The sequence below is a fragment of the Anopheles maculipalpis genome, chromosome 3RL, assembly GCF_943734695.1.
Source record: "Anopheles maculipalpis chromosome 3RL, idAnoMacuDA_375_x, whole genome shotgun sequence".
In the NCBI taxonomy this organism is placed as follows: Eukaryota; Metazoa; Arthropoda; class Insecta; order Diptera; family Culicidae; genus Anopheles; species Anopheles maculipalpis.
Window position 1 is genome coordinate 72371420 of NC_064872.1, and position 27706 is coordinate 72399125.

The 27706-nt window shown below is 43.6% G+C and overlaps 2 protein-coding genes across 2 annotated transcripts in view; one reads left to right on the forward strand and one right to left on the reverse strand.

Moving 5' to 3' along the window:
* LOC126561999 (protein alan shepard) overlaps positions 1–27706 on the forward strand; it is a 416355-nt gene that overhangs the window by 58277 nt on the left and 330372 nt on the right. The gene's annotated exons all lie outside the window — the stretch shown is intronic.
* LOC126562594 (rhythmically expressed gene 5 protein) lies at positions 2988–6291 on the reverse strand. Its single transcript, XM_050219143.1, has 3 exons — positions 6169–6291; positions 4651–4831; positions 2988–3752 (listed from the first exon to the last, which is right to left on the reverse strand). Exons 1-3 carry the CDS (start codon positions 6283–6285, stop codon positions 3067–3069), a joined length of 984 nt encoding a protein of 327 aa, XP_050075100.1. The 5' UTR covers positions 6286–6291; the 3' UTR covers positions 2988–3066.

The following is a 27706-nucleotide window of genomic DNA, read 5'->3' on the forward strand; positions in this document are numbered from 1 at the left end:
CAAACTGAACCAAAGCTAATGGACGGTAAACCAATTTACATCGCTGTGGTAAGTGAAGTTGACATACATGATGTACCAATATTTAATTAGTAAACTAGAACACTCACAAAAAAAAACCATTGTTATGGTAACAAGTATGAAAAGATTAAACCAAAGAAGAGGAGGAAACAAAAACATCCATGCTTAAACATGTACTTTTGTTGTGCGAACGCAAAATGTAAACAATTTCCGACCAACGCGAGAGACAGTGCTGTGCAGAATGCGTAGCATAACTTTAGGCGCCAAATCATATTTAACCCTTACAGTGCAGAAGTTTCGTGTGGTTGCTGCGTTGCGGTTTAGCAACAAGTTTTTAACATTAAATTAATTTATCTTCGTTAGTTAAACTTATTATGCAATAATGTCATGGGAAAAATAATTAACATATAATTTTATAATTTTAACAGAACAAAATTATCCTTTTCAAACTTTTTCATTTGACTAACTTGGAGTAAGCTTTTATTCCCACTACTTACTGATCATTCGAACAAGCATCTAAATAAGGCAGAGAGTATATTAGGATTAGGATATATTTTAAGTAGCTAAATTTATCAAATCAATCTATGATAGGAGAAATAAATCAAACGAACAAAAAGGACTACTAGAAGAACAGAGAACAAAACAAAACTAGAAATCCATATTATGAGCTGATGTTAATGAATGTTAGAAAATGTACTGAATAAAATCCAAATAGATTGAACGGTAGCTGTCGCGTTTACCATTCACCAAATGATTCATCAAACGGAATCAAATGAATCAAACGAAAATAAAACCAAGAAATCAGATGCAAAACACAAACTCATGCCGATTAGCATGCGTACGCGCATCGAACCACTTACGATTCACACCTTGATAACTTTCTTTCCAAATTGATCGATTTGATCCAATATTTGTTGACACATTACGAGCTGCAAACTTTAAATAGGTCGCAAATTTAGTTCAAGGTAGAGTGGTCAATGTTTGTTTTACCGACCTGCTCCATCGATTTCTAAATCACGAAAGTAAAAAAACCCATCTTTTCTTTCCTCACCTTCCACACACTACTAGCAACACGCGGTTTATCGTTTTGATTCATTTTATTTCACTTGGCATTTTGAAATACATCTCAAAACACACCTTATGCGTGGTATTTCCTTTGGAGTTCGACATTCGTCAACAAAAATTAATCACACCGTATCTTCAAACAGATGTACACCATCTGAAGCATGTTTGTCGTTTGCTTTACATAATGCTTCACTCCTATCTGTGCTGTTTCCAGGCGCGCAGGCCGTACGTTGGAATGTTCACACTTCACAACCAACGTACACGCTTCCCGGCACAAGCCACCCTAACCATAATACATCACAATTATTTGATTCAATCATCGCTGGACAGTTATTACTGGCTATCGCTATAGCTCACAAGAAGCTTACTACTAACACGGTACGCTGGCGCGACACGTACCGTACCTCTGGTTTTTTAAAACAATTGAGAAAATGTGTTACCATTTCACGCTTCCCCTATCATCTGCCGTATCTTTACACCCTTTTTCCGTTTTGCTTTCCAGAAACACAATGGCCGTATCCTAATTTATATCCAATAAACTATAATTATATTTTTTTAATAGAAAACTTTTCCAAATTATTTGGAATACCGTTCAATTTTGAGATGAAACGGACGCACCCAACTTGTGTCGTGCTCTCCTAGGCAGGAGAGATGCAAATTGTATGTTTCAATTTCATCCAAAATCGTTTAAAATTTGCTTTGTGTGTATTTTGCATCATGCTAACGTTTTTGAAAAAGTATAAATTTCTTCTTCTTTCCCCTTATCTTCTTTTTAGTATTGCAATTTACTCTGCCCCATATCAGCATGCACATCTTCATCATGGCCTCTGCCATTAGTAAATTTCGCTCACTCACTCGCTCTCAACTGGATAGCTCTATTCCGTCGATAACGCTTAATATGCGCAATACACACATAAATATGTTGAGAAATAATTTAATGTAATCTCCCCCTATCTCTCTCCCTTTCTCTGTCTCTCCTCATCTCATCCATCCTGACACTTATCCTTAAAATATCCAATTAAAATAATAATAAAATTAATCCATAGTAACCGAGCTAGTTTATAGCATTTACGTACCACACACTTCTCCCTCTATAATGCTCTCTTACTCTCTTCCTTTTCTCTGTCGTATTCTTTTGTTTCTCTGACCCCGTCGTCACAGCACAAATTCGTAAGTTTTTTGTTTGTTTGTAATGTAGTGTTAGGCAAGCATTCTGCTTCTCCTAAGTAACCCGATCAGTGAAAGAAAGTTCATCCGAGAAACTAAACTAACACGAAGCGAATGAAACTGTGCGCATGAATGAACCGATGGGTTATAAATATAGTAGAAAAAAAGCGCACAAAAATGAATGTCCAGAACCAACTGTGCTTCGTAGAGACTCTCTTCTGGGGGTGAGAATTCTATCGATTCCTCCTGCAACGGCACGAGCCACCGAAGTACTGGACCATATAACTCTCAATCAAACAATCACAACCTTGTTGTGTTTGTGATCGCAGTCTGCCCCTATTTCCGGTTTTGATTTGGGGTGTTCGTGGCCGTGAAAGGATGTCCACCACCGAGCGAGTCCACCGTCCAGTTTTTACTTAGAATGTCTAAAGTCAACCTGTCATGCTGACTGTTATTGCTGATCGCCTTATACCTTTGTCTGCTGCAACAAAACATCCCACACGGCACCGGGTGGGATGCTTAGAGAGCCATTCTCGTTTGAAGATTCCTAGTTTTTGTCTGTTTTTTTGTGTGTTTTTTTGTGCATTTTTGTTGTTTTTTGTTGGTGTATCTGTTTGTGCTGTGCTGTGAAGAACTTAAATACACGAACCGGTTAGCCTGTATCCAGCGGTTCTGCATAGTTTTGTGTGCGTGCTCGGTCCATGTCCGTTTCTGTTCTGAAAATCGTCTCCGTCGTCGTCGTCGGTTTTAGGTTGAGTTAATTAATTAAAATCACATTCAGCTTTCGATCACCACCACGGGCGGCGAAGATGCGGCTTAGTGCGCGTTGTACACCCGGTAAGCGGTACGGTACGATCGGAGGTAGTTGGGCAGACGCTGAACGTAGGCAAACACTTGCTGTGTGGGCGCAACGACTGGCAACGCTGGCGGAGCAACCGTCGTCGTCGTCGTCGTCGTGATCGGTGCTACCGTCGACGGAAGATGATGTTCCTCGTTCTGCTTCAGACTGTCGTAGATCTGCTGGAAGCTGGGCATCTTCTCCTTGCCGAGCGTCATCTCCTTGATGTCATCGTCCTTGGGAACGGCCGGTGTCGATTGCACCTTGTCGTCCTCTACCGGGCTACCATCAGGACGCAGACGCACCACCATTGGACCGGTTAGATAGTTGCTCGTCTGCTCGTACGGAGCAAGATTGTTGAAGTGTGCCGAAGCGGCCGGTTCGTACTGATAGCTGTAGTCAACGTTGGTAGACGCTTCCTGGGGCAGATGGTTCTGCGGTTCGGAGTAATGCATCTCCTGTCCAGTAGGCCCATTGCCATAGTCATAATCCATACCGTACTTGCTGATGCTACCGCCACTCTTGCGAACGTCATCCGATGGTGCCGGATCGTCGAAGAGTGGATTGTGCTCGAACTGTTCGCTCATGATGTAGGCAGGCGCTGCTGTGGTTTGGGTTTTCTTTTTGCCATTCTTCGTGTGTCCATCCATCATGGCGTCCCAGACTAAAGAACAAGTGGGAGGAGAGAGAGAGAAAAGAAAGAACGGATCAGATTAGATTTGCAAACATACGGGCACGACATTCTAGACACTAAAAGGTAATCGTATCGCCTTGACTGCCGGCAAGAAACAGACCGTGGACTTTACAATGAACTTGCGGATTCGATCATAAATCAGCATCTTCTCGATCACCGTTCACGTGATACTCCTACACCGACGATCAGCACGACCATCATCATCCCGGATCGCGCGCGGTTGCGTCACCTTTATGGATATATTATTTGCTTCCTGCTCCTCCTCGCTAAGGTATCCGGCACGGTTCCGTACGGTTATCGAAGCGTCCGAGGTTTCGGAAGGTTACCCCGTCTGTCAATCAAACGGCACGAATCTCCAACTTCAACACCGGCTCGATCTCCACAGTGCGCACTTCCGTCCACTGAGGGATGGCTCCGCACAATCAAGTGGCACTTGTTTGAGGTGAGCTTCATACATTGTCGTTTTCAGAACCACGCAAGATCCAATGCCCATGATCAAGGCTAGATTCGTAGGCCATGATCAAAGCATTAAGAGCAAGCACCTTAAAGGTACGCAACCATCACCCGGCACTGCGGGACAAAACTTAGTCACGACTTCGTAAATAATATCAGCTATTTGTTCTAATGGACATATTAAGCTTACAGATTACAGATCCGTTGGACCGATAGCGAACAAGATAAACCGCTCATGTACGTGCCTCAAGCGGACGGTGCCGATCAGTGTGACTCAAAGTCACAATAAAGGCAAGAAATTAATTTTTATTTCCTCCGGCATCGGTCGGAAGTCACCCAAAGCGCAAGCCAGTTTTTTGTTGAAGTTCACGATCACGTTTCAGGATTGCTACTATCTTACGCTTAAAACACTTACTTATATCAGTAGCGCCACGCTGGTACGGGTCCATCGAGTCCAGATGCGATTCGTTCATGTCCTGCAGCTTGTTGATACCGTACATCAGCAGATTCCGCTTGCACATGTTGGTCGGCATGTCTTGCGAGTTTTTGCAGTAGCTCGACACCTGCTTGGCGAACATTGTGTACAGATGTGACATCTAGCGTTGGACACCATGCAAAACAAAAGCAGAGAAAAAGAAAAACCACATGAAAATAACAGACCGAAAAGTGAAAGCACAGCACCTCGGTAATCACGGCACGAGGTGGAATGTTGTTGATGTTGCTGGTATGCGGCCCTTGTGGGTTAGTAAATAGCTTCTGTCGGGGCGCACAACAATCAAAAGAGTGCAGGGAAAAAAAATTTAAAAAACGGGGAGGGTTGTTTGGTGCGTGACGGTGGTACGATGCTTGAAATGGCATACTTTACGCCACGAATTGGGCTGACTACAGACAGACGGGTGAGGCACGCTAATGAAGTGCTGAAGGCACGCTACAGGGTCGCTCTGCATCGTTCGAAAGCATCCACAAAAGAAAGCACACAGTGTGAAGGTGGTTGAACCCTTGGGATTTTTTAAATACTGCAATCCGACAGTAAAATAACTTAAAAATTGCTTGAAAACCTTTAGCTACGCTGACCTGCTAGTGATGCAATTCTAAGCGATTTCTGGACGACCTCCATCGGTGTTAGCACTAGATATCTCCCACCGAGAATTGTGAAACAAAAAGAGCGAGAGAATATTCCCAGCTTCTCGAAGGCAAACGTGCGGCCTTAGCATTGCCCTGTAATTGGTTGCACATCGAGTTGCAAATGCTACTATAAGATCGCAAACGCATCACACACACAAAATGGATGCGATCGCAACACTTTAGAAAACCTCACGCCAAGGGCCTGTGACGCTGTTCCGGAATTCGTTAGAAAAAAAGGGAACCTATTTCCCTACGCCAATCATGGCCTTGACTTTCCTTGACACTGGCACACATCCAAACCGATCGCCACAGCCACGAAAAAGACCAGAGGGAGAATCCGGTTTCGTTCACACCCTGACCTAGGGTTGCCCGGTGGCCAACGTGCCAGCGGGCGAACTCGTCGGACAAGTTTTCACCCCACGCATCGCACGCCGTCGTGCCGTCGCGAGGGAAGATGATCCGTAGAGTCCGACCTTTATCGATTAACGATTTCTTGCCATATTAGAGCAATGGAGATAACACAAAGTGCAAGGTTTCTGGTTGGGAGTGTCACAAAACAGAAACATGTTAATCCAAAATTTGAGGTCGATTTCGAAGACCTTCGACTGCATACTGGTATGCTAATGGAGTTTCTGATGCTCCCTTTATGTTCCTTGATAATGATTCGAGATCATCTAACACAACCTCTGAGTTCATCCTAATGTCAAGGAAAGAGTTCACTTTCACCGCGCTATTTTACACTTATTCAATTTTCTATAATCTGTGTTAGTTGCCTAATACACGGCTAATCCTACATCCAGACACTTACCTTTTCGCCACGGCTCAAAAACTCCCACATCGGTATGGCCGAACCGGAACAAACCGTCACCAGACTCGAGACCACCATTACCGCCGCACTGATGCTTAACTTCCTTCCGTGTGCCATTTCTACTAACTTCGTACGTCTTTTTACGCTTTTGCTTCACCACACTCTCCTTCTTCACCAGAACTCAATCCACAACCCTACTGAAGTCCTCACACTCGGTACTGTGGGAGGTTCGTCACTTACGAGCACATTTAAGTTTTCTGTTATATTTCCACGCGGAACATCGAGCTCACTCGGTGTGATTTGATCGGGGCTGTGCTTCCGGCCTCACGTTAACCACAATTTCTCACGTTTAATTTCCGTGTACTTACTACACAAACACACTCAACCACACACACGCACACACTTCCCCGATATCTAATTGTTTCGTATTGTATTTCTATGCTTCTGCTATTTGCTTTACTTTATTCACCAATGCTTTCCTTCCGGCTCGTACTAGCAGCTTGTTCTCGCTTTACACTCACTCTATTCGATACTCTTCACTTGGTGTACTGTTTCACTTCCGATTGCACTTCTTTGCTTTGAGCAAATGGTTTACTTTTATTTTCACTTTGTTGCGTTACTCTTCTTGTATAGTTTTGTTTTTCGGTTTTGTAATTCTTTACCAAAAATGTTACTTTTCTTCTTATATTTCCTTCAGTGATCTTGATTTGCTTTTTGCTTCTCTTTTTCTTTGCCTCTCAACCGACACTGGATGCTGTATGAATTTGCACGATACGGTCCTCACCGTTAAGGGTTTCAGGTCGAATTAAACGCGCTCTGTCGGGCGGCCTTCACTTTATATACTGCCAGTCGCTTCGTATATCATGACGTCATATGCCGACTGACCGACGCCAGCCGAATCGCAAAGCTTTCGTGCGTGTCTCTCAGATTCACCCCAACACTCACCCCAATTCCTCCCTATTCCCTCCCAACAAGACCTCCCCCTCCCCTCCTTTTTTCCACCCTGTTTCTGTTCCATCCTTTTCGTGCGTTTTACAATCGTCTCACTCTGTCGCGGATCTCGCTGTTGGTTGCTCTTTGGTAAACAACGCGCGCGACCCGCAAGCTCGCTCACTGATCATGATCGTCTTCTTTTCTAACAACCCTTCGCTCACATTCGACCAACTCGTTGCACCCTCACCACCCCTTGCTGCATGCACGCTTTTCTCACTTGTTTATCATTTATTTCTCTTCCGTTTGTTTATCATCTGTCTTCTAAGGAGCTTTTTTGTTGCTGTTGTTGTTTGGGCGATCGTGTTTTTCATCTTTTGCTCAAGCGTTTCATTTATATTTTTATCTTTATGTTGAGCTTTTTTGCTTTTTTGTGGGCTGCTACGTTTTTCTCTCCCTCTCTCTCTTTATTTCTTTTTATTAACCTTTGTCGTACGAAAGGCAACGTGCGTTATTTTTGTATTCGTAGCATTATTTGCCTTATTTTGCATGGGCTATCTTGAATTTCTTCTCGCCAAATTCTTTCCCTCACCGGTTGCTCTTCCCCTCCTCCTCTTCCCGTCGGTTCTTCACCTCTTTGCAAAACAAAATTATTCAAAGCTTCGATTTGGCGGATTCTCTCAAATGCGGATCCTTCAGCGCTCGTGATATTTGTCTGTTGACGTTTTCTTGCTAATTTTACGAAACCATTCCAACCGTAACTCCGGAATTCGGTAGCGTGTAGCGTGATGCTGGTAGGAAAGTGGAACACCGGTTGATGAAGATGATGGCTGTTTTTGTGGAAGCTATTTTTAAAATGGTAAACATTTTGTTTTTCTTATTGCTCCTAACGATGCAAAGAAAAGAACATTTAGCTAATGATGTTTAAGCGAAGCTTAAGTTAGTTTAAAATAATATGTTTTGTGTAAGTAAATATCACACACAAAAATATGTTGCCAAATCCCATAATGTATGTTCGTTTGGTATGAAACCTTTTTTTCCCCGCTTTACTTCACTGCAGCGAAACAAACACGCGTGGGATTTGTTTACATTCTCCAAAAACGGATAACTTGTTTTGTCCGAACCAAACAAGATCGCATCAGGAATATGTTTATTTTGTTTTCGATGTATTTCTTTTTCATCAACCTCGTTTTTCCCCAACGGTTGTATTTTTTGCATTTTTTTTTTCGTCCAAATCTTGTACAAAGGAATTTAAACGTACTTGCCTTTTGTCAACCAGAAATGACTCAATTATGAGCCCGATGATATCAAACGCTCAAATCCACCGCACCGGTTTGCCCTCCCACAGCGATCTCAAGCGATCTTCATTTAATGTTGAGTGCTCTCGATGTACGCGCCACTTTGCACGTATTCCGACAGCACATTCCGTATCGAAAAAGGCCCACCTCAAACAGCATTCCATTTGGCAGCTCGCGCCCGCAACTCAACCGTACGCAGACCACCCTCAAATGGCCATCGGGTAAGGTACCCGAATAAATCATTGCTCATTGTAAAATCATTTTATGTGCGGTGTTTGTTTTCGAATTTAAGTGTGTGGTTTCATTGAATTTCAAACGCACACACTTGGCCGAGGAATCGCGGATGTAATAAAAGACATTTGCACTTGAACCGACGAGCTGAGTGGAATGTTATAAGGGGTTAAAGGTCAGTAAAAATAAAACCAGTGAGCTCAGCATTAGGATGGGCGGAAGAATTCTCGTCCACAGATAAAGTGTGAGAATAATTAAGAAGTTTCAGTTAGAGTTGTTTTTTTTTTTAATCAGCAAAATTAATTTAATCGCACTAGTGACATCCCGCACTTTGTTGTTTGATTTCACTCATCTCGACTTTTTTTAGTTCGCTTATTTTATGCTCCCGTACGGCAATTAGAATTTAGAAGAAAAACAACTTTACAATCGCTCAGCACGGCAGCAAACTTTATGACTTTGATTGGTCTGGCGCAGAGATTCGCACACCTAGAATGATCTGCCATCGAGATTTATGGCCAGCGGTTTGCCAACCGTTCTTGAGGTGCTTCTTCCCCCGAGGCTAGGAATGTTAATTGGACTACCCACGCATGCATTGCATGCTGCCAGTCATGGCTGCTATGGAGCTGTATGAAACGATCCCAAAAACAGAGAAAGAGAAAATAAGAAAAATGGCCAGATAGTACGATTATTTTTAACGAAACATTTTGCATAAATTAGCAGCTACGAAGCACCAAAAATAGAATTAAATTTATTATTTTACACATTGTTTTGATGCTTGTTGTCGCAGTTTCAAATAGTTTGAGTGATATTTAACTTTTTTGTTTTTATTTATTTTAATTTTATTTATTTATTATTAATTATTTTTCATTATTCATGTAAATTAAGAAATAAGTAATCAATCTTCTATTTAACATCACAGTAAGTTTAAGCAGTCGTCTACCAAAATAAGCTGGATTGCATCAAATCACCTTCTCGATCAATCATTCCAGTCACGTGCACTCCCCCTGGTGCAATTGTTCAATTGCCCCGATAATAGTCTGATTTCAACACCTTTAGCATCAAAACGCCAAAACCTCGTACCCAGACTCGAGCTTAAGCTTCGTTGTCGATTAATCAAAAATGGAGCTACAAGTTGCTACAATCGACACCCACCATGGCGCAACACTAAACGAAAACTAAACGATATTTGGTCAGTTACCTGCCCCCAAGCAACTATGATTTGATTTGAAGCACGAGCACCAAAACCCCCCGTTGCATGGTACATTAACACGTAATGCAAACGTCCACATACGTCCATCGAACCTCAACTAGTCGCGAACATTGAGGACGCCCAAAAACATGCATCACACTACTCAATTGAGCACTCATTGAGTCCATGTCCATTCATGTCCACAAAAAAAGCAACAATCCGATGTAATGCTCCAACGTTTTTGTTTTTTCTGTCCCGCTGCACAAAAATGCAGCAGCTGATATGGTCCACTATGGTTTGTTTTTCTTCAATACAAAACTAAACTCCCTGCTTTTTATTACTCCTTCACCACGTCGCCCGTGTGTTTCTCTTTGTATACCGTGTTGGACGTTGATAGGGAGTTTGAAGCAAAAAAAATATATGTTGCTAAAAATAATGTTCTTATCACGGTACGCTGAACACGCTAAACAGTTGTCCGTGTTGGGATGTTTTCGGTTGGTGTCTGCTGATTTAGACCCGTGCCACGTAGCAAACATGCGTTCATGTTCTGTTAGATCATTTTTCGCTTTTGGGCGAGGAAAATTAGGTGGGAAATGTGATTCTAAAATTAAAAGAAAAGTCGTGTCATGCGTGACAGTGAATAATCGATGATTAGAACGTTTCACTCTATTAGCAGCATTCCATAGCGATCTATAATCTCGGTGAATCTAGCACCTAATCATCGTTTAACAGAATATTCTTAATGTATACCAACATTCAACAAAATTAAAACTGCTCTAATTTGATTCCCATTCTTAATGGCCCAGAACATCCTTTCTCTTATCGTGGCGAAAAAAACCCAACCATTAAGAAAGCATTCCACTGTGTCTTATGGTTGTAAACAAAAACACTCACCACAGCTCCATCCGGTCATATAAGGCACAACAGTCGCATCACAATTTATTTCAGTGTCCGATGATTCATGCCGTACGCTCATTTGTTTCTCCAACAAATGATCCTTTTTTGGACGCCATTCCGTTGCTTTATGACGCAAAAACAAACAAACGTCCCGGCGCGTCAGAGGCAGAGGTAACGCTGCGTCACGTCAATATTCCGACCGATGGGAACATTCAAACGATCGTTGCTTCTTTTGTTCCTCGCTAGCGCGTATCGATCTCATGCGTAACAACAAATTAACCGATCATCGATGACGTTCTTCGGTTGATGTTATGAACAAGCAGTGTTCAACCTCACAGCAGGAAACCATCAACCACGTGGGCCGTCTTCCCGGCACCATAAAAGGTCATCATCGTTTCAGCTCGTGCCTAAGCTAATGTGTCAAAAACAGACTCGACATCGATTGCTTATTGATGGGGCGAACGATACTCAATTGTGGCCGATTGCGCATCCTGCCAACCAATTTGCCTTATTTGGCTGCCGGGGATTTCTTCGAAGCTTCGAACCACTAGACCGATTGCTCTAGAATAAACAAAAACAAAGCTTCTTCGCGCTAATCTGCCAGCAATCGTCGAGTGGGTGCGAAATAATGAAACAAATTAAATAAACATGAAGCACAAAATCACTCACGAAATAAAAATTAAACCACAAAAAAAAAACGTTCGAAGATGATGGTGCTGAAAGAGAACCCCACTTGAGCTTACTCCCGGAACTAGAACTTTAGATCCGCAACGATTTCATCTTCATGGTGTGCCACAAAAACTCTTCTTCTTCACACACTGATGGGTGTCCAATCTGGCTGGCTGATCTGGCTGGGAACAGGTGACCCTAAACGCTTCGGGTGAGTCGAAGGTCGACCCGGTGTTTATCATTTTCCTGTTCATGAGCCCCCTCTCTACCGTGCTGTGTAGGGCCACGGGAGGCACACACGCATCGTTCGAAATTTAACTTTTAGCTTCACCGAACCAGAGATTCAAGAGGGATTAGCCACACTCGTTCGGTTGTGTGCTTTGGCCGATGTTTTGCGCTTACTTTTAGAGTGTGCGAGCAACACGGCCAGCCAGAACACTTCACTCGGACACTCTCGGTTGCGATACAATTTCCGAAACGGTCATTATAGTAATTCGCTTCTCAAAACGTGACCGGTCATTAAGTGAAACAGACAGAGTAAATGTGTGATTCTAGGTTGGCTTTTTTTGTTGGTTTCTTCGCTCTCCATTTCGGAAGCTTTCCAAAGGGGCGATTGTGAAGATGATCCAAGATGAAGATGGGTTAAGCGTTTCATCGTTCCCAAGTACAGGGAGTTGTGGAGGCTTGACTTTAATTTATCTTCCCGGAGACCGAAGATTCCAGTGCTGTCGGGGGCACGGTACATATAGGTTGTTGTGTCTACCGAATTTGCCGCTGCTTTCGTTGGATGCACTGATTGGTTGGTGATGATGTCATTTCTTTCGCGAAACGAGTACAAATCGCGTATCGAGAGGGAGAATGGCACATAAGCTGAACTAATTTCTGTACTTAGCTCAAACTGAGATTCTGAAGCTTAAAGCAATGCCTTTTGTGATATACAGCAAATGAATTTATGATACGATCTGTTAACCTTTTTTTTTGGTAGTGTAGAATTGCTTCATTTTAGTTTATAAAATGGTAAAAAATGCTCCTTAATAACGAACATTTGGCATAACATTGTTAAAAGAATTTTTAAGGAATCAAGGCATCAAAATATTCTAATATTACCAAAACTAAACAGTTGTAATAAGCACAGCAAAGAAGAATATATGATACATCAAATACGTTAAGAATAACATCTAGCAAAAATTAATTATAAACTAATCGGAAAATCGATACGTAGCTTATCTTAATAGCTTACCTTAATAGATTGTATTCAAAATGAACTACAAATAAACTAGAAGCTAGAGCGTAGAAGATGAACTTTAGAATAAACAATTATTCAAAATAACCCATTGAATACGTTGCATTTTATACTTGTTTCTTTTGTTATAGGTATGATAGGCAACAAGAAGTAAAAATAATCTTAAAATTGAACAAAACAATAGTAAAACAAATATTTTCTTAGCCCTTTCCACGGTTCGGAGGAGGAAAAGCCTTCCAACTAAGGTGAAAGGAGCTTCATTTGTAAAATATTTATAAGCAATACGGCCGTTCAAATTTAAGAACAAATTCTTCAATCTTACACACATAAAAAGTAAACAAATTTTTATGCATTTTTACCACTTTTCTGACATTTAGCGAGCTTTAAAACTATCCAAACAACAGCAACTTTCTGCATTGAAGGAGGCAAAAAAAGTTGCTCAAAAATGCCAAAGCTTGTCCAACACCCAGAATGTTTGAACCGGTGGGGAAATTGTAAAACAAACACACACTCACATGCGGACCTACGCACGCAACACAACATAGCACATCATTATCATTTCTTATCGCCTGTGACGCGTCGCCAGCCGATAGCGGTACCATGGACGGCGCCATCCTGGAGCCTCTCGAAACGGCGCGCAAAACACCACCGGACGACGACGTTCTGCTGTCCGGTTTTTCCCATCCCCAATTCCCCCGACGACCCCAATTCCCCCTACCTACGTTTCCAGCACTACACTACGCTGTTTTATCATCCGCTGTTAGATCCAAAAAAGCTGTGTTTTGTTTTTCGCGCTCACTCGCGGCTGAATGTTATAAAAATTATGCAAATCAGTAAAACTGACGCCAGCCAGTCGGCAAGCCACAAATGTCTACACTGTCGCCAGGTATCATCATCATCATCATCGTGAAGATCATCTTCGCGGCACACGTTTCGTCGACGCGGATCGTCATCGAGCCCACGAATGCGTTTCCTATGAAAACGAGCCTTCCAAATCCTATCCACCAGCATGGACAGCTGCAGACAAAACCAGATTCTGGCAAATAGTGAAAATACCAAACCAGAACAAACGTCATTCGTTGAAGGAACGCGGATCTAGCAAAACAGCTACTGTCGCTATTGTCGTGTGCTACGGGGTTCGTCGCGTGCGGAGCACACAAGTCTTTGTGTGCTCTGCTGAGACACCATCCCGCTGGGATCCATCCAATTCCTGGGACATTCTGATTCCGGCTCCAGGACAGTCTCCCTCTGTACCACGGCCAAGCGATACTCTATCCAGCGGTCAATTAATCGACATCGATCGATTGATGGCCAACAGATGGGCAGATGGGCAAAAATCTGCACACCGCCGTCTGCGAGAATTGGGACTTTTGGCATGCCAAATAAAAAAACAAACAACTCTCCGAGACAAAGTTAAAATTCGACGCCGGTTTTGCTGTCGAAGATCGTGGCGCCGGTTTAGTCGTAAAAAGAAATATGTTTATTTGTGCCTTTTTAGCACAGAGCCAAACGTCGGAGAGTGGACAACACGCCCGATGGATGGTTTAAAGCGGGAGAGGAGAAAAACAAAAGCAAAAGCGGCACAAATAACCTTCTAAAGGCCACTCTATCTACCGTTCGTATCCGATCAAAAGGGGGGAGAAAGAAAATGTGCTTGTTTACATTTTTTTTAAGTCGATAGTCCTCCGGGAAGGTTCTTAAATCTTCTCTTTTCTTTATCATTAAAAAAACAAGAATTTTGCTTCTTGTTTCAATCGGGTTGACCATCCCGAACGTTCTGTCATTTGCTAAAAAACTGATTCAAACTGATAAAACCAAACGCTGATAATCGCGTCAAGTTAAAAGGCAAAAGTGATAAAGCTATGATAGGTTATAGAGAAAAAAAGCGTGACTGGAAAAATATTTACCCTTGACCATGGCGTATGGAAGTTGGGGAGAGCCCAGCCCCAACCAGGATCAAATATGCCGATGGGTCGCGTGAACGTGATGGTACATATTTTACTGGGCCGGTGCTGTCATCACGTCGGATCGGACATACACGAGGCAGCACTCTTAAAAGCGTTACTTATATGGCTCGGTGTTCCAAATTCTACCCGTGGTGCTGTCCGAGGTGCTTTGAGTCACCGAACGGTAGTTTCAGTCGGAAGTTGTTTACTCCCGGCTAGTGTGTTAGTCACAAACAAGCCTTAATCATTTCCGAATGCCTTGAACTTGTGGAATTTGTGGACTGGCTGGTTGAGGAAACAGTTCCTCCTAGACGACGGGCTGTTAAGCGTTTTGTGTCGAGTGTAGTTCATTAATCAAACCTATCCACAGACACAGACCTGCGAAAACTTCCCCAAATTAGACCGTATTTAGTCCATAACGGGCGCACCTTCATCATTCAACGATTAAGATAAATTATTATGCTGAAACATAAACTTCGAGCAGGAATAGCAGTAAAGCACCAAACAAAAATATTTTTGAGGTTATTTTACCAAAAAAAATTCAAATTGCGTCAAGCGTAACCTCAACATATCTTAACAGATAGAATCGTCAATTGCGGTTTTACGAACAAAAGCGAACAAACTTTGAACACTGCAACAGAAGCGCTTGGGCTCTAAATCAATCATTCCCTGTCGCAAGACGTCATCGTATCAAAAGCACAATGGTTTCACTACGGCTAAAGATTTGCGTCAAACATGCATCGACTTGATCCCTAAAACGTTGCACCATTTTGCCGGATTAATCAGCATGCGCATCACTTCCTCGATCGGATACCTTATTAGGCAAGCATCGATGAAAGATTCATCACCCAGACTTTAGTATTATGTAGTAAAGCACGTCACCAGCCGCGTCACGAAACCACGGCTCCCACATGGAGTTCCCTAATTGAGTGCTCACGTAACAGGTCTAGCCAAATGCCTTAGTATGTTACTCGCATCAATTGGTACACTCTCTGCTCGGTATCATCATTAATCTTCATTAAATTTTCCACACATGAGACATGAGTCTTTTTTTTCTCAATGCTTCATCTTGCTACGTGTCCGACACTCCCTGGTATTAAAAAACGATATTTCTGTTTTATAAAAAAATCACCCCGCTTTGTTCCGGAAGTCCCCGTAAGATGAGGGGACCGGTAAGCAGCGTGGATAGGGGTTTTCAATGACAACGAGTTTCACTCGCCGGGGTGGTGGTGGTGGAAAAAGAAGATGCGTCTCGCGACCCGTACGACCAGTACGACCTGTAAGCAACGCACTTGAACCAATCACCGATAATCCGGCCCTCAAGCTTTCAAAACCTCCTCCTCGAGCCCGGACGATCGGTGAGGATCATCGTCGGAAGCCCGGTGGACCAGGTTTACCTTCACGGGACGGACCGGTGGCATCCGGTGCAAAGGTACAACCTCTTTGCGCTGCTCTGTATCGTGTGCTGCTGTGTGCACGCATCTTTGGCACGAGCATGATAAATGTGTCGACCGAACAGAAACGCACACACACATACCGAAAACCGATGCACCGAGACACCGAGACTCGCACAGTTCATGGACGACCGGATTCTAGGCGTGATGACCGGGACACCGCACCGGACCATACGACTCACCCTGGCCGTGTTCGATCGAAAGCGCTTGTTAATATCTATTCAGCATGACAGCATCGACTTATCAATAAAAAAAAAACCCATCATACAGTTTTTCCCCCCGCCGGTTTGAAGGTTAAGAGGATGAACCTGATGATAAATTAGATTTGAGATAGCCGTGCCGATCGATTAGGTTATGGTAAGGTGAGTGTAAAATCAAGATAAGCTCCAGTGTATGTTGCTGTACTTTTGACCTCTTGCTTATCGATCCGTGGAATCCTGATAGCTTTAAAGCATTAACATAAGTGTATCTCTTTGTAGACGAATATGTGTAAACTTGCTAAGTTTAAAAGGGCCAAAGATAAGAGGACTTTTCAGGATGCATTTATTTAGAAGATAAAAGGGTTCTTTTTATTTTTTTAGGGGCATCGAAAGACTTACGAGACTTCTTGATACAAACAAGTTGGATAGTCATTCCTCACTACGGGAGAACGGGATTTGATGGGATTTGATCCTCGGTATTCCTGTGTAGAGACCGGCACTGCTATCGTCTCTGTCACCAGACCAGATTGAGCACCCGAAGTGAGGACTGACTATCCAACTGCATGGCATCAGTCAAGATTAATCATTCCAATTTATCTAGATAAAAGGGCAGATCGCTACAATTACTTTAAACAAAATTAATAAAGCTGTAAATTCGTGGTTACACCAGAGCTATTTGCATTCCGTTTGACGATCCAAAGTTTTACCAGTAAATTTCTGCTTCATTTTTGGTTTGATGCCACGTAGTAGGATAGTTAGTCCTCACCACGGGTGACCCATCCGAATGCACCGTATGGCAACACCAAAATTAAGAATGTTTAACGTCAACTATGGGTGTGTGGCAAAGGAGAATAAACCACGATCTAGCTGAGCTGTTTGGCGGTGCTGATGATAGTCATAGCCGGAAGGATACGTTGGCTAGGGCACGTGATGAGGATGCCGGACTCATACCCCACCAAGAAGGTGCTCGTCAGCGACCCGTTCGGGATGAGGCGTACAGAAGAATAGAAAGCTCGTTGACTGTATCAAGTGGAGTCAAACCTGCCGAAGATCCACTGCAGCCGTGGATAGAGGACTGCAGCCATAGACCGAGATTCCTGGTAACGGATTGGTCGCTCCTGAAGCTACTCATATCGCGCCAAGCGTTCATTTGAAGCTTCTTTTCTAGATGGGACGCATTTAAACGCTTCGAAAACATTGTGAGAATTCGTGCAAAAGACAATAAACCTTAACAGTGACACAGTTTCATACGCGTAATTAATGGTTTCTAATGGGAAACCCATCTTTTGCAGATAATCGGCCCGTATTGCTAAACAGAGCAAACAGAATCTTTTGGCTGAGCACAAAGTCACCTGCTTGTCCTACAGCTGTACCAACAACAATGGAACCACAGATGATTGCACATTTTGCACAGTTGCTCACTCAGTAGCTGCACCGCACGATAAACGATGTTCCAATGAAGAGAGAGCAAAAAAAAACAACTGATCTCCAGTAAAACAAACGCCCTCGAAGCGCCAAGGTACAATGTTGCACAAAACGCAACCATAAAACTGTGTTCTCTACTTAAGCTTTTGGCTCTTTGTTGGCTTTTTTTTGCGCTTTTGCTCACCAGCCCAAGCGTTAGATTTCGCATTTCGAACTCTCTCGCACCCGCTCGGATCAAATTCGGACTGGGCATCGGTTTTATTAGCGGTATGCGGTTGCGATTTATGCTCCGACGAGGGTACGCGTGCCTGCCTGCCCCCTTCGGGTCGGGAATTTGGGCCAACCGAGATTGCCAACGGATTCGAGCCGTAACATGCCGCTGGATCGCTAATTGAATCGAAAACCCTATGTACACATCGTCGGTCGGTGGAATTGGATGCCCGGGCGCCTGCATCATTGCTGCAACACCGGTCGGTAAACAAAAACCAAACGGTGACCAACTGACGAGCCACACAAGCATCACACAAGCAGCTGGGCGATGTTTTCCCACCACCCTTGGTGTTAGTTGCAGTTTTCCACGGTTTTTAGAAGAAGAAATAGAAAAAAAAACGCGGGCCAGACCCGATACGATTCCCCGGGTCCATCGAGCCGGGTAGATTGATGATGCTTCATTTGCACACAATGCTCCCGGCTGGTATTCCCGCGCTCTGCGCCCGGTGCAAGGGAGTAACAACGCGAGCTTCAGTGGTAATAACACGCACTCCACCCAAGTGTACGAGAGACTAATCGAGGGCAACGAGGAGTTGATAGCTCCCAGTCGGTGCCATGCAATGCTGGCAAATGTTTTGAGTGGCGATTTTTATCGCACTCTTGCAAACGAGCAAAACTACCTTCAGATTGTTAAGATTGGTGAAGGTTAAGAACCTCTCGCCCTTACATAATTTCTCATCGATAATTTTTAAACACTCAACATTGCGGAACGAGCTCACATTTTAGCGTTTCTTGTGTCATGAAAATCTGTTGAAACATTGCTAAAATTGAAAAAACAGCAACATCCAACGCCGTAACACTTTCCTTGCTTAGCAGATGCTCGGTCTGGCTTGCAACAACGACGCAACTAATTAGATAAACGGTGCTACTAGTGTGTGATGATGCTACGCGGCATGTAAATTTCGTCCGCCCCGTGTTGGTTGTTATCTAATGCATCCGAAGCTCTCTAAGTTGGGTCACGTGATGAATAGTAAGCTAGTCATTAATAGCAGATTCGTCACCTTCATCAACCACGTGGCAGGTTGTTGCATTCCTCTAAAAAATTGGGTGTTTCCATCCACCACAATTCCTTCTTCTTTTTACATAATATTTCTCCCTTTGTATTTGGGACGGTTTATCTGTCCCACTATATGCACATCATCAACAAGGTGTTGTTTACTTCCATCGCATTTTGCGTATTATTTCTTCGATGACATTCTCCAAAAACCAACCAAAAATGGGTAAAAGGTATGGAGAAAATGGCGGAAAAACCATCTATAAATGTTGTTTACCCGTTTGCAACGAGTAAAAGACGCAATTTCCGTTGTTGTTTTTTTGCCGCACATCCTACTCATCCGTGTCTGTTGAAGCCTGTTGGAGTTGGTACGGAAAGGTTATCAAATGTGTCTTTTCCCTTCTGCTTTGACCGTGTGTTTCGTAAACAAACCGCAACATCCAAACATAACGTACAAAAAATGCCATCACACACCTTTAACGATCACCGTTTCGGGCGTTGAAGTCTTTCGTTTTGTTGCCATATAGTTTAGCACCAAGAGGCGTAAGCGACGAACCCTTCTTCACAACAAGCGCAACCAATATCACAAATGGTTTCGTATAGGTCTCCCCAACAAAAAATCAAAATCGCGATCACATCTTTAATTCTTAGCCTCTGGCGCACTTATTCCCTCACTGTAAGGGCACCCTCCCTCCGAACCGGTTTCGCTTCCGATCGTAACGAAAATAGCTTTTGATAAGCTTTACTCGAAAACCACACGAAAACAATCCACACACACGCACGCCTAATACGATATGAAAACAAAGTTCAATCTCCGAAAACCGCCTGCAACCGGATCTAGCCGGCAGTTTCGATGGACGATAACGACAGCATCGAAAGGACGCTCGTTGGCCGGACCGACGGCATCCCCGACGAATGACGACGAAGACGACGCTTAGCCAATTTTTGCGATTTCCTGTCGCACTTCGCCTCATCTACCCCTTGAGGACAGGGCGTATTATATTAATAACGTTAATTTTGGGGAATGTTATAAATTTCTTGGCGCCAACGAGACGCAACCAGACGACGGCATACCGGCGACGGCATGCTCGAGCAGATCGCACTGTAGCGTCCTTGTACCGGTTTATGTTTATTTGGTTTTTGTCAACCATCGTCCGGCATCTGCGGCACGTTCTTGCTCTCTTCGCGCCGTTACGAACCCACCGGTCAGAAAGATTGAGGGTTCATCGGACATTCTTCGCACAGCAGCCTACCGAGGCTCGACCATTTCCCGTATTCAGGTGTGGTTGTTGTTGTTATTTCTTTGTCTTTTTTTAAGTAAGCCAACATTTGGACGCTTTCTTGCGTCGTCACTGAAACCTGTATGGAGTGTGAACTGATTCGACACTTTTTTTTCTGCGACATACATGTTTACACATCTTAACCCCCGTGCTGCTTTCTTCCAATCTCACTAAATATGCATTATCCGTGTAGTGTTGTTGTTTTGTTTCGTCCAGGGCAGGGTTATTGGAATGTGCCAAAACGTTTTTATATTTTTTTTTTTGCAGTTTCATACTTCTGGACACTTCGGCCCGATCCCTGTGGATCCGGTGGCAACCGTAGAGGGGAAATCATAAATTAAATCGAACATCACAGCATCGAGAAGCTTCCAGCCAACGGCCAACCAAGGTCGTGCCGGGCTTGCCATTGGGGTGAGTGCTCTGGATAGTGGAGGAATGGATTCGTTTTTTTCCTCTGTTGGTGTATTTATTTATTTATTTCACGTTTGTCTCGCCCTCGTTCGTTGGCGTTGTCTCATCTGCCTTTTGTTGTAGCAGTCCCAAAACAAAATAAAGCGCAACAGCGAGTAAACAAACTGTGTAAGATGCTTGAAACTAAAATTCACTTCAATACTGTTGCACTATTCAGAACCGTTCTTCGTAATTGATAGCCTGCTTCCGGTAGTGTTGCTGATAGACATCTCTTTTCTCACCATGCATGAGATTCAATTCTGCATTCTGCAAAAAACCCAACCCAATCCCACGCCCAAGCGGACAAATAATACGTCGCTCATTAAGTGCAACCTGTGCAATATTTTTGTCAACCTTTCAGGCTTGTCGCTTCCGGAAATCATGCTCCGTTGGCCTGCTATCAAATGTCGTCTTGACGCTAACAGTAAAGACTTGTGACATTCGTTAAGGAAAATACCTACCCCCACTGTTATGCGATCTGAAATGGAGGCATTTGCAAATAAAATAAATTAAATCAAAATAAATATTCAGCTCCCGTCTGTCTGCACAAGCTTGGTTGGCTAAATTATTATAAGGAATAGTTACATTACACATATATTAAGCACCTTAACACTGGTTACTTTTTTGAGGAAATTAAATTCTTGTTTAAAAAAATATATTTAGCATCCACATTAATATAGAAATTCCTTTTCCACAATGAGCTTCTATTTCTGTACCTCATTTGTCTCATACATCCGGTTCATTCGCCCGCGTTGAGTGAAGTTTGGTGGAGCAATTTATTCTCGCTCGGGACTGTAAACTGCACCACAAAGAAGCGCAGACTGACCCACTCGGGTAAAAGATTTTGAAAGATTTCATGCATAAGAGACGATAAAAATATACCTTCCCACAGGCCTGAGCCTAAGCGATCGCCTACAACGAGATGATCTGTTTGCGAACGCGAACGACAGACTTGCGCGATCCACCCAGCGACGAACCTTCCTCGTTTTTCAGCGCTTCTGTTCCCATTTTTGTTTTGTGTGTCGTTTCGTTCGTGGACAAGTCAGTTCACACAAAAACACGCAAATCCCTCCAAAACACCATAAAAGGAACCAGCCAGAAAAATAACAACCTAAACGATATCCGGTGGTTTCGTTCCCGTGCCGGGAAGGGAACGGTTTGTCCATGCTTTCCAGCGATGTGCTAAAAATAGATCGTCTACAACGCCATTTCCTGTGGCGAGCGATCCTCCCGTACGATCGGCTTGTTTACGTATTACCCCGTAGGTTACCTCAAATTTCACCGCAATTTTTGGAGCATTCCACACACACACACACACACACACATTTCGGGAACGGTATTACGATTATTATTATTTTCATCCGTTGGTACCGAAAAAAAAAAGCTGAAACCCGTTTTCAGAAAACCCACTGGAAAAGGGTGCTCGAAAAGAAACACCACCAACACCAGACAACAGGAAGAATTGCATTACCGTGCGCAAAAAGCTTTTTGCACATTTCGCGACTCTGCACTTCTTCACCCAAAAAAAAAAACTTGTTCCTCGTGCTTAGGGGTGTGTTGTGGCGGCAAGCATCCCTTTTTACGTGTTGCTGGTTAAGCTGTTGTTGCCATTCCATTTACAGGAATGTCGTTTTGGAAAGGCAGAATGCAAGCACCGGACCCGGCCTGTGCTAAAAATAGACCGTCCAAATAAATGGCCCGTCCGTTCCGACGTTCCAGCACATTCTTTGCTCGAGGGCAATTGGCGAAGTTTTGGGACGATCGTTTCATCTTTTCCTTTGCTTTGTTCTCGATGCAACTGGTACCAGTTAGCAAGTTTCGCGAGGAAAGCAAATACGTAAGCATCTTTACTTTCGCGTGTTAAGAGCATTCCAATCACAACAAGCTATTTTTTAAATGAAAGCTGCTTGCCGTTGTTTTAGAATGTTTCTAATCGTCTACATCATCAGCATCAATCAATTTGTGAGCGAAATGCGACATGGTTTGGACTTTGGCCAGGTGTGCTTGTTGGTGCACCCGTGTGCTATTTCACCTCGATCAAGCTAACTATGCATCGTCAGGATTTCCATCAAACTATACGACTGCATCATAACTCCTCCACAACAGCAGAAGATTTTCAGCCACTTCACCTTTTGCAACACTTGCTGATCTAGCAGCAAGATTACCGCTTTGCGCGGGATGTCTAATAATGTCTTCCTGGTTCTCGGCTTACCCATGGCTCCAACAATCGGCAAACATCGGCTAGCTGGCTGGTGGGTTGGTAATTAATGTTTGAATTATTCCTCGCTTCCATCTCTAGCTGGACGGTATCTTGAATCACACCGTACATACGCCTTCGAGAGCAAGATGCCTAAGTACCACCCGGAAGCGGCACGGATGGCAAATGATGTTACAAATGCTGTTCTCGATGCACGCGCTACAATCTGCAAAAACGATCGACACAATTGAGAAATCAATCGTACTCAACAGTTACAACGCCTAGTGGTTCTGTGTAGTGAATGGGAAAGAGATAAGCGAAAAAATACCTAACATTCAACACGATAGCAGGTAATTAGTTGATTAGACGTGGGCTTACAGAGTCTTTTTTTCTAAGTTCAAAACACCACGCCAAGGACCTCGGAGCGTAAACGGTTTATTCTATTGACGTTGGATGCTATTGTTGTGTCACACAATCTTGAAGGTTAAATTGAAGCCCTTTCGAGCACCCCTTTTTCGGGGTTCGTCACAAAAAAAAAGCATGTCCAAGATCGTTCTTAAAAGTCAAGTGTGCAAGATGAGAACAAACAATAGAGTAGAAGAACCCTTAATGAGTATAATTGGTCAACCTTCGACTACAGCGCCCGCAACGAATCTTGAGAGGAAATTATCAATCAATCTGATGACGATGGTACCCTTCCGATGATTAGGCATTGGGCAAGCAGAAGGACAGGGGCGATGAAGATCAGGTAAAATTGAAATCCTATTGCGACTTAGATAGAGCAACTTCATTGCATTACATTATTGCTAAAAAAGTGATATTTAAGACAACATTTAAGACGATCATTGGACGACGCTCCTACAAGCGTACTAAAGTTCAATGACTTGAATATCATCAAATCGTTATACCATCTCACACATCTCATTTCCCCTACAAAAAAGACACCCAGAACTGTCCCTAGCACCAATCGAAAAGTCAAGCTAATTCTCGCGTGGGTTGAAAACTCGGTATGTGAATGTAAACACATCCCAGCACCGCCGAACAAGACCTGCGAACAATTCACGCATTTAGAAAAATGCCGTGAAACGAAATCACCATTTATTGATACACTCAAAGCCGATCTTAAGCTTTAATGCCTTACATCTATCCCATAACCGTTTCTCGTAAAATCCCTCTAGATCCCGTTGGATGCTTCCCACTGTGAGCTATAAAGATGCGGTCCAACATAAACCACATCCCCAACCCAATTGGTAAACTGGTCGTCGGTTGCATCAAGCCACCCTACCGAGCTGCAATAAACTCGGATCCCGAACAATCGAAGCCCGCGTTCGACGCCCGGTAGCAGGAGGATAAATACATTTGATCGCACCTTTGAACGTCATCGCCCACCCGCAAGCTGGGGTTAGCTTCGAAATTCCATAAAGAAGCCGCCACTGAAATTGCCGATCCCGATCCTGATTGTGCGATCTTCGTTGGTTAAAAGCTTTTTTCCCTTTTTGTAGTGTAGCTTTATTCCAATTTTATGATTGTCTCCCATATGGTAAGGAGGCAGAGAGAGGAAAAAAGAACATAAACACCTCGATCATCCGGGTTGAGGATGATATCAACGGAGGCAACAACAACATAAACTTAGAAGTAAGACCCAAATACATCTCAAGCTTAACCAGGTCGCGTCACTCAAAGTTTAGCTCCGGGTTTGGCACATTATCGGCCACCACACCAACAGCGACCTCCGACGCATGGCGACGTGATTTACGCTAAGTCGACCTCCAGGAAGACGCGGCCTTCGAAAGGTGCTTTCCGGCACACCCGCCAAACCCCGCCTAACGAGGCCATGCGGGGGCCATAACCGACAGCAAAATAAAACAAATCTTCAACACAGACGACAGATCGGTCAGCTGACGGATGGAAGGGACGGGTTTAAGCGTGATAGCGCGTGCCTACCATTTTTGCGTACCGGTGCCAACACGGAGGAATGCCAATCCGTGGTGCCGGCCGGTCTGCATGCCTACGTCACAATCGCTTCTCGCACTGATCCGCCCCATAAATCGAACAAATCTGTACGCAGACGCGTCCAGTTCAGTCCACCGGGCCAGAATCCGGGCGGAAAAAAAATTTCTAGCCCTCGTGGTAGGGGCGAAAGAAGCAACATCGACGACGTCGACGAGCAAAACGAATTTGTACAAATATTTATGCAAATTTCGAATAGTTTTTAATAGTGACTGAAAGGAGATATTTTCGCTTCGTTCTTCTCCTACCTTAATCTGGCTAATAAATTCGTTTAGGATTTTTATAGTAGCTCCGTGCGGTGGGGAATGAAAGATAGCCGGCAGGCAGGACAGGGGAAGCGGACTATGGCGACAATCGATAAGGCATTGCCGGCAGACCGGCGTCAGTGTGGCGGATTGTTTTGGTGTAGCTGGACGCGCTGCGAGCTTGTGGCACATCTTTCGATCACGAAGACTTTTACCACAAGCGCTTGGTTTGTTTGTACTGCTTGTCAACCGTTCAACCGTGTGCTTAATCTAAAGCTAGTAGACGAAACAGCAGTAAGCCCTTCGAATGCGTGTGGACGTTCTGCGTGATGATACCGTGATATGTGCGGTCAGAGTGAAGTTCAAGATCACGCTCATCGATCACACTAGAGGTGGAGAACTTCCCAAAACCTTCCTTGCAGAGGTTAGCGACTTCCGGGGATTCCGCTCCTAGCGTGGCAACCCAAAACCCCAACGGTAACAGTTGTAAACAACGCCTCGAGATGGTAATGCGCAAAACATAAATCACCGCATGAGGCTTTTTGGGGATGGAAATTTCCATCCGCAACAATCGGTGTTGTTCAGTATCAGCCCAACTCAAGAGATATGGCCTTGCTGGTATGAGCCTGCCAACATATTTAAACGTCGACGTCGATAGTCTGCTCACTGGTGAGGTGTCTTCGGTGACTTAGGCACTATAAATGACTATCCGAGCGCGGAAGTAAACCCGATAAGGCAGCGGTTCAAAGTTGTCAACAAAACCAACTGGCCTTGATCTAGTTGATCATCCTTGTCTTCTTCAAACAACGACGCAACGCATCTTTGCATGGGAATGTCGCGTTTCAGTTTGCCGATCATAAGATCGCGCTTCGAGGAATTGGAGCTTCAAATCTTTACTTAAGCAGACATTAACTCTTAATCTACGATCTAATGATAGCTTGTAGATTACGAACACTCATCAAATAACTCTATTTAGTTCCATCCGATGAGTCCATCTTTCATTACTTATTCCGATTATAGACATCTCAAAATGTCTTTTTTTTTTCAACAATCATTAGCCCCCAAAAAGCCTAAGCAGTCTTTTACCTCCTCACCCATGTGACTCTACTCGAAAAAGCCAGTTGGGGTCGAATACTTCCGCATTCGCAGGGTCACCTAACTACTCCTGACTTCCTGATTTGATCGTTGAATCGCTTACCGTTAAGGAACACGCCTTCCGCCGACTACAGCGCGACGCAAAATAAAACCTATAAGTTACGAGATTTAAAGCGCGATACATTTTACCAATTCCTCTCCAAACTGCCCAATTCCATCGCAGTGCGGAACCCATTCATTAGACTAAAGTTGTGTTTTTTAATCAAAAAAGCATTAGCTAAACACACGGACACATAAGAGGGTTACTGACGGCACTGTTTAATTCGTAGGTTATGTTTGGAAGCTAAGCTTTTATCCTGTTAAAATCACATTGAGCAAATTAATACTTAAGATCCTCCAATTTTTTTGTTCTCAAAGTTAGTTTCAAACTGTTCTGCTCGGCGATTGCATAGGATGCGGATCAAACCAGTTCATTCTGGCGTTTGGAAAATTTTACAAAAAGCCTAAAACATTCCATAGCAAGACCAGTCGGCTCTTGCAAACCGGTACCGAATGCAGATAAGTCTTTGGAGGTGCATTGATTAGCGTGTGAGATACACACACAAAACCGACCATCGGAGTATCTAGATCCGTGAGGTAGTTCTTCAAACAACCTATGAATTACGTGTCCCAAAATCAGCCCTTTTACTTGACAGCAATCAACATAAAATGACGATCTCATCGTCCGTAAGTGTTCCACCGCATCGATCGCAGCTAGAAGGAGAACGACTCTCTAATGGTTGTATTCTTCACCTTCCCCGAGCCGGAACTAGCTTAATGTGTTCTGTTGGTTGGATGATTTTTGTTTTTTGATGGAAGCACAATAAAAAATGAATTTGTTAACAAAACTTCTCTGCTCTCCAAATTGATGCGCTACCTACTGATGAGTTAGATTTTACTGCTTCCGTTACATTAGCATCAGCACAGATAATGGATGTCAGAACCGAGCTAAACTAATGCGCCCATCTGTTCGCTTCACTGATGTGATCAGCCAGTGGTACGAGATCTCCACTTTGACGCGAGAGCCCGCTCTACTAATGCAACGTGAGGTGTCGACTTCCCGAGTTGCTACCGGAATCAAATCATGACTGACTACTCCTGAGAATGTAAGTGCTACTGGAAGTCAACCTACAATTAATATCAATTTGCTCATAAGCTCAATATAGCATGTTATGTCTACGCTTTTTTTTTTACTTCTGGTAGATTGATTTCTCATCATAAAAATGTATACACAGTACTGATGAGACATCGCTAGTATCATCTGGTTTCCCGACAGGTGACTACAGATGTGCTCCGACTCGGACAGCACCATCATCATCGCCAGCAACAGTTCCATTTTACATGCCAATTTGGCTGCTTGTTGTGTGATCACAATCAGCAGTACAGGTGGGCAGGCATTGGTTGGGTGGGGTTGTATTACGCAAATTGAGATAGGTCAACTACTACCACTACACAACAGCTGCATACTAAAGTTCC

Coding starts and splice junctions, on each gene's coding strand:
- LOC126562594 (XM_050219143.1), bottom strand. CDS start 6,285: ATGGCACACGGAAGGAAGTTAAGCATCAGTGCGGCGGTAATGGTGGTC. Junction 4,832..6,168: donor TTTTGAGCCGTGGCGAAAAG/GTAAGTGTCTGG, acceptor GTCCAACGCTAG/ATGTCACATCTGTACACAAT. Junction 3,753..4,650: donor GCGTGGCGCTACTGATATAA/GTAAGTGTTTTA, acceptor CTTGTTCTTTAG/TCTGGGACGCCATGATGGAT.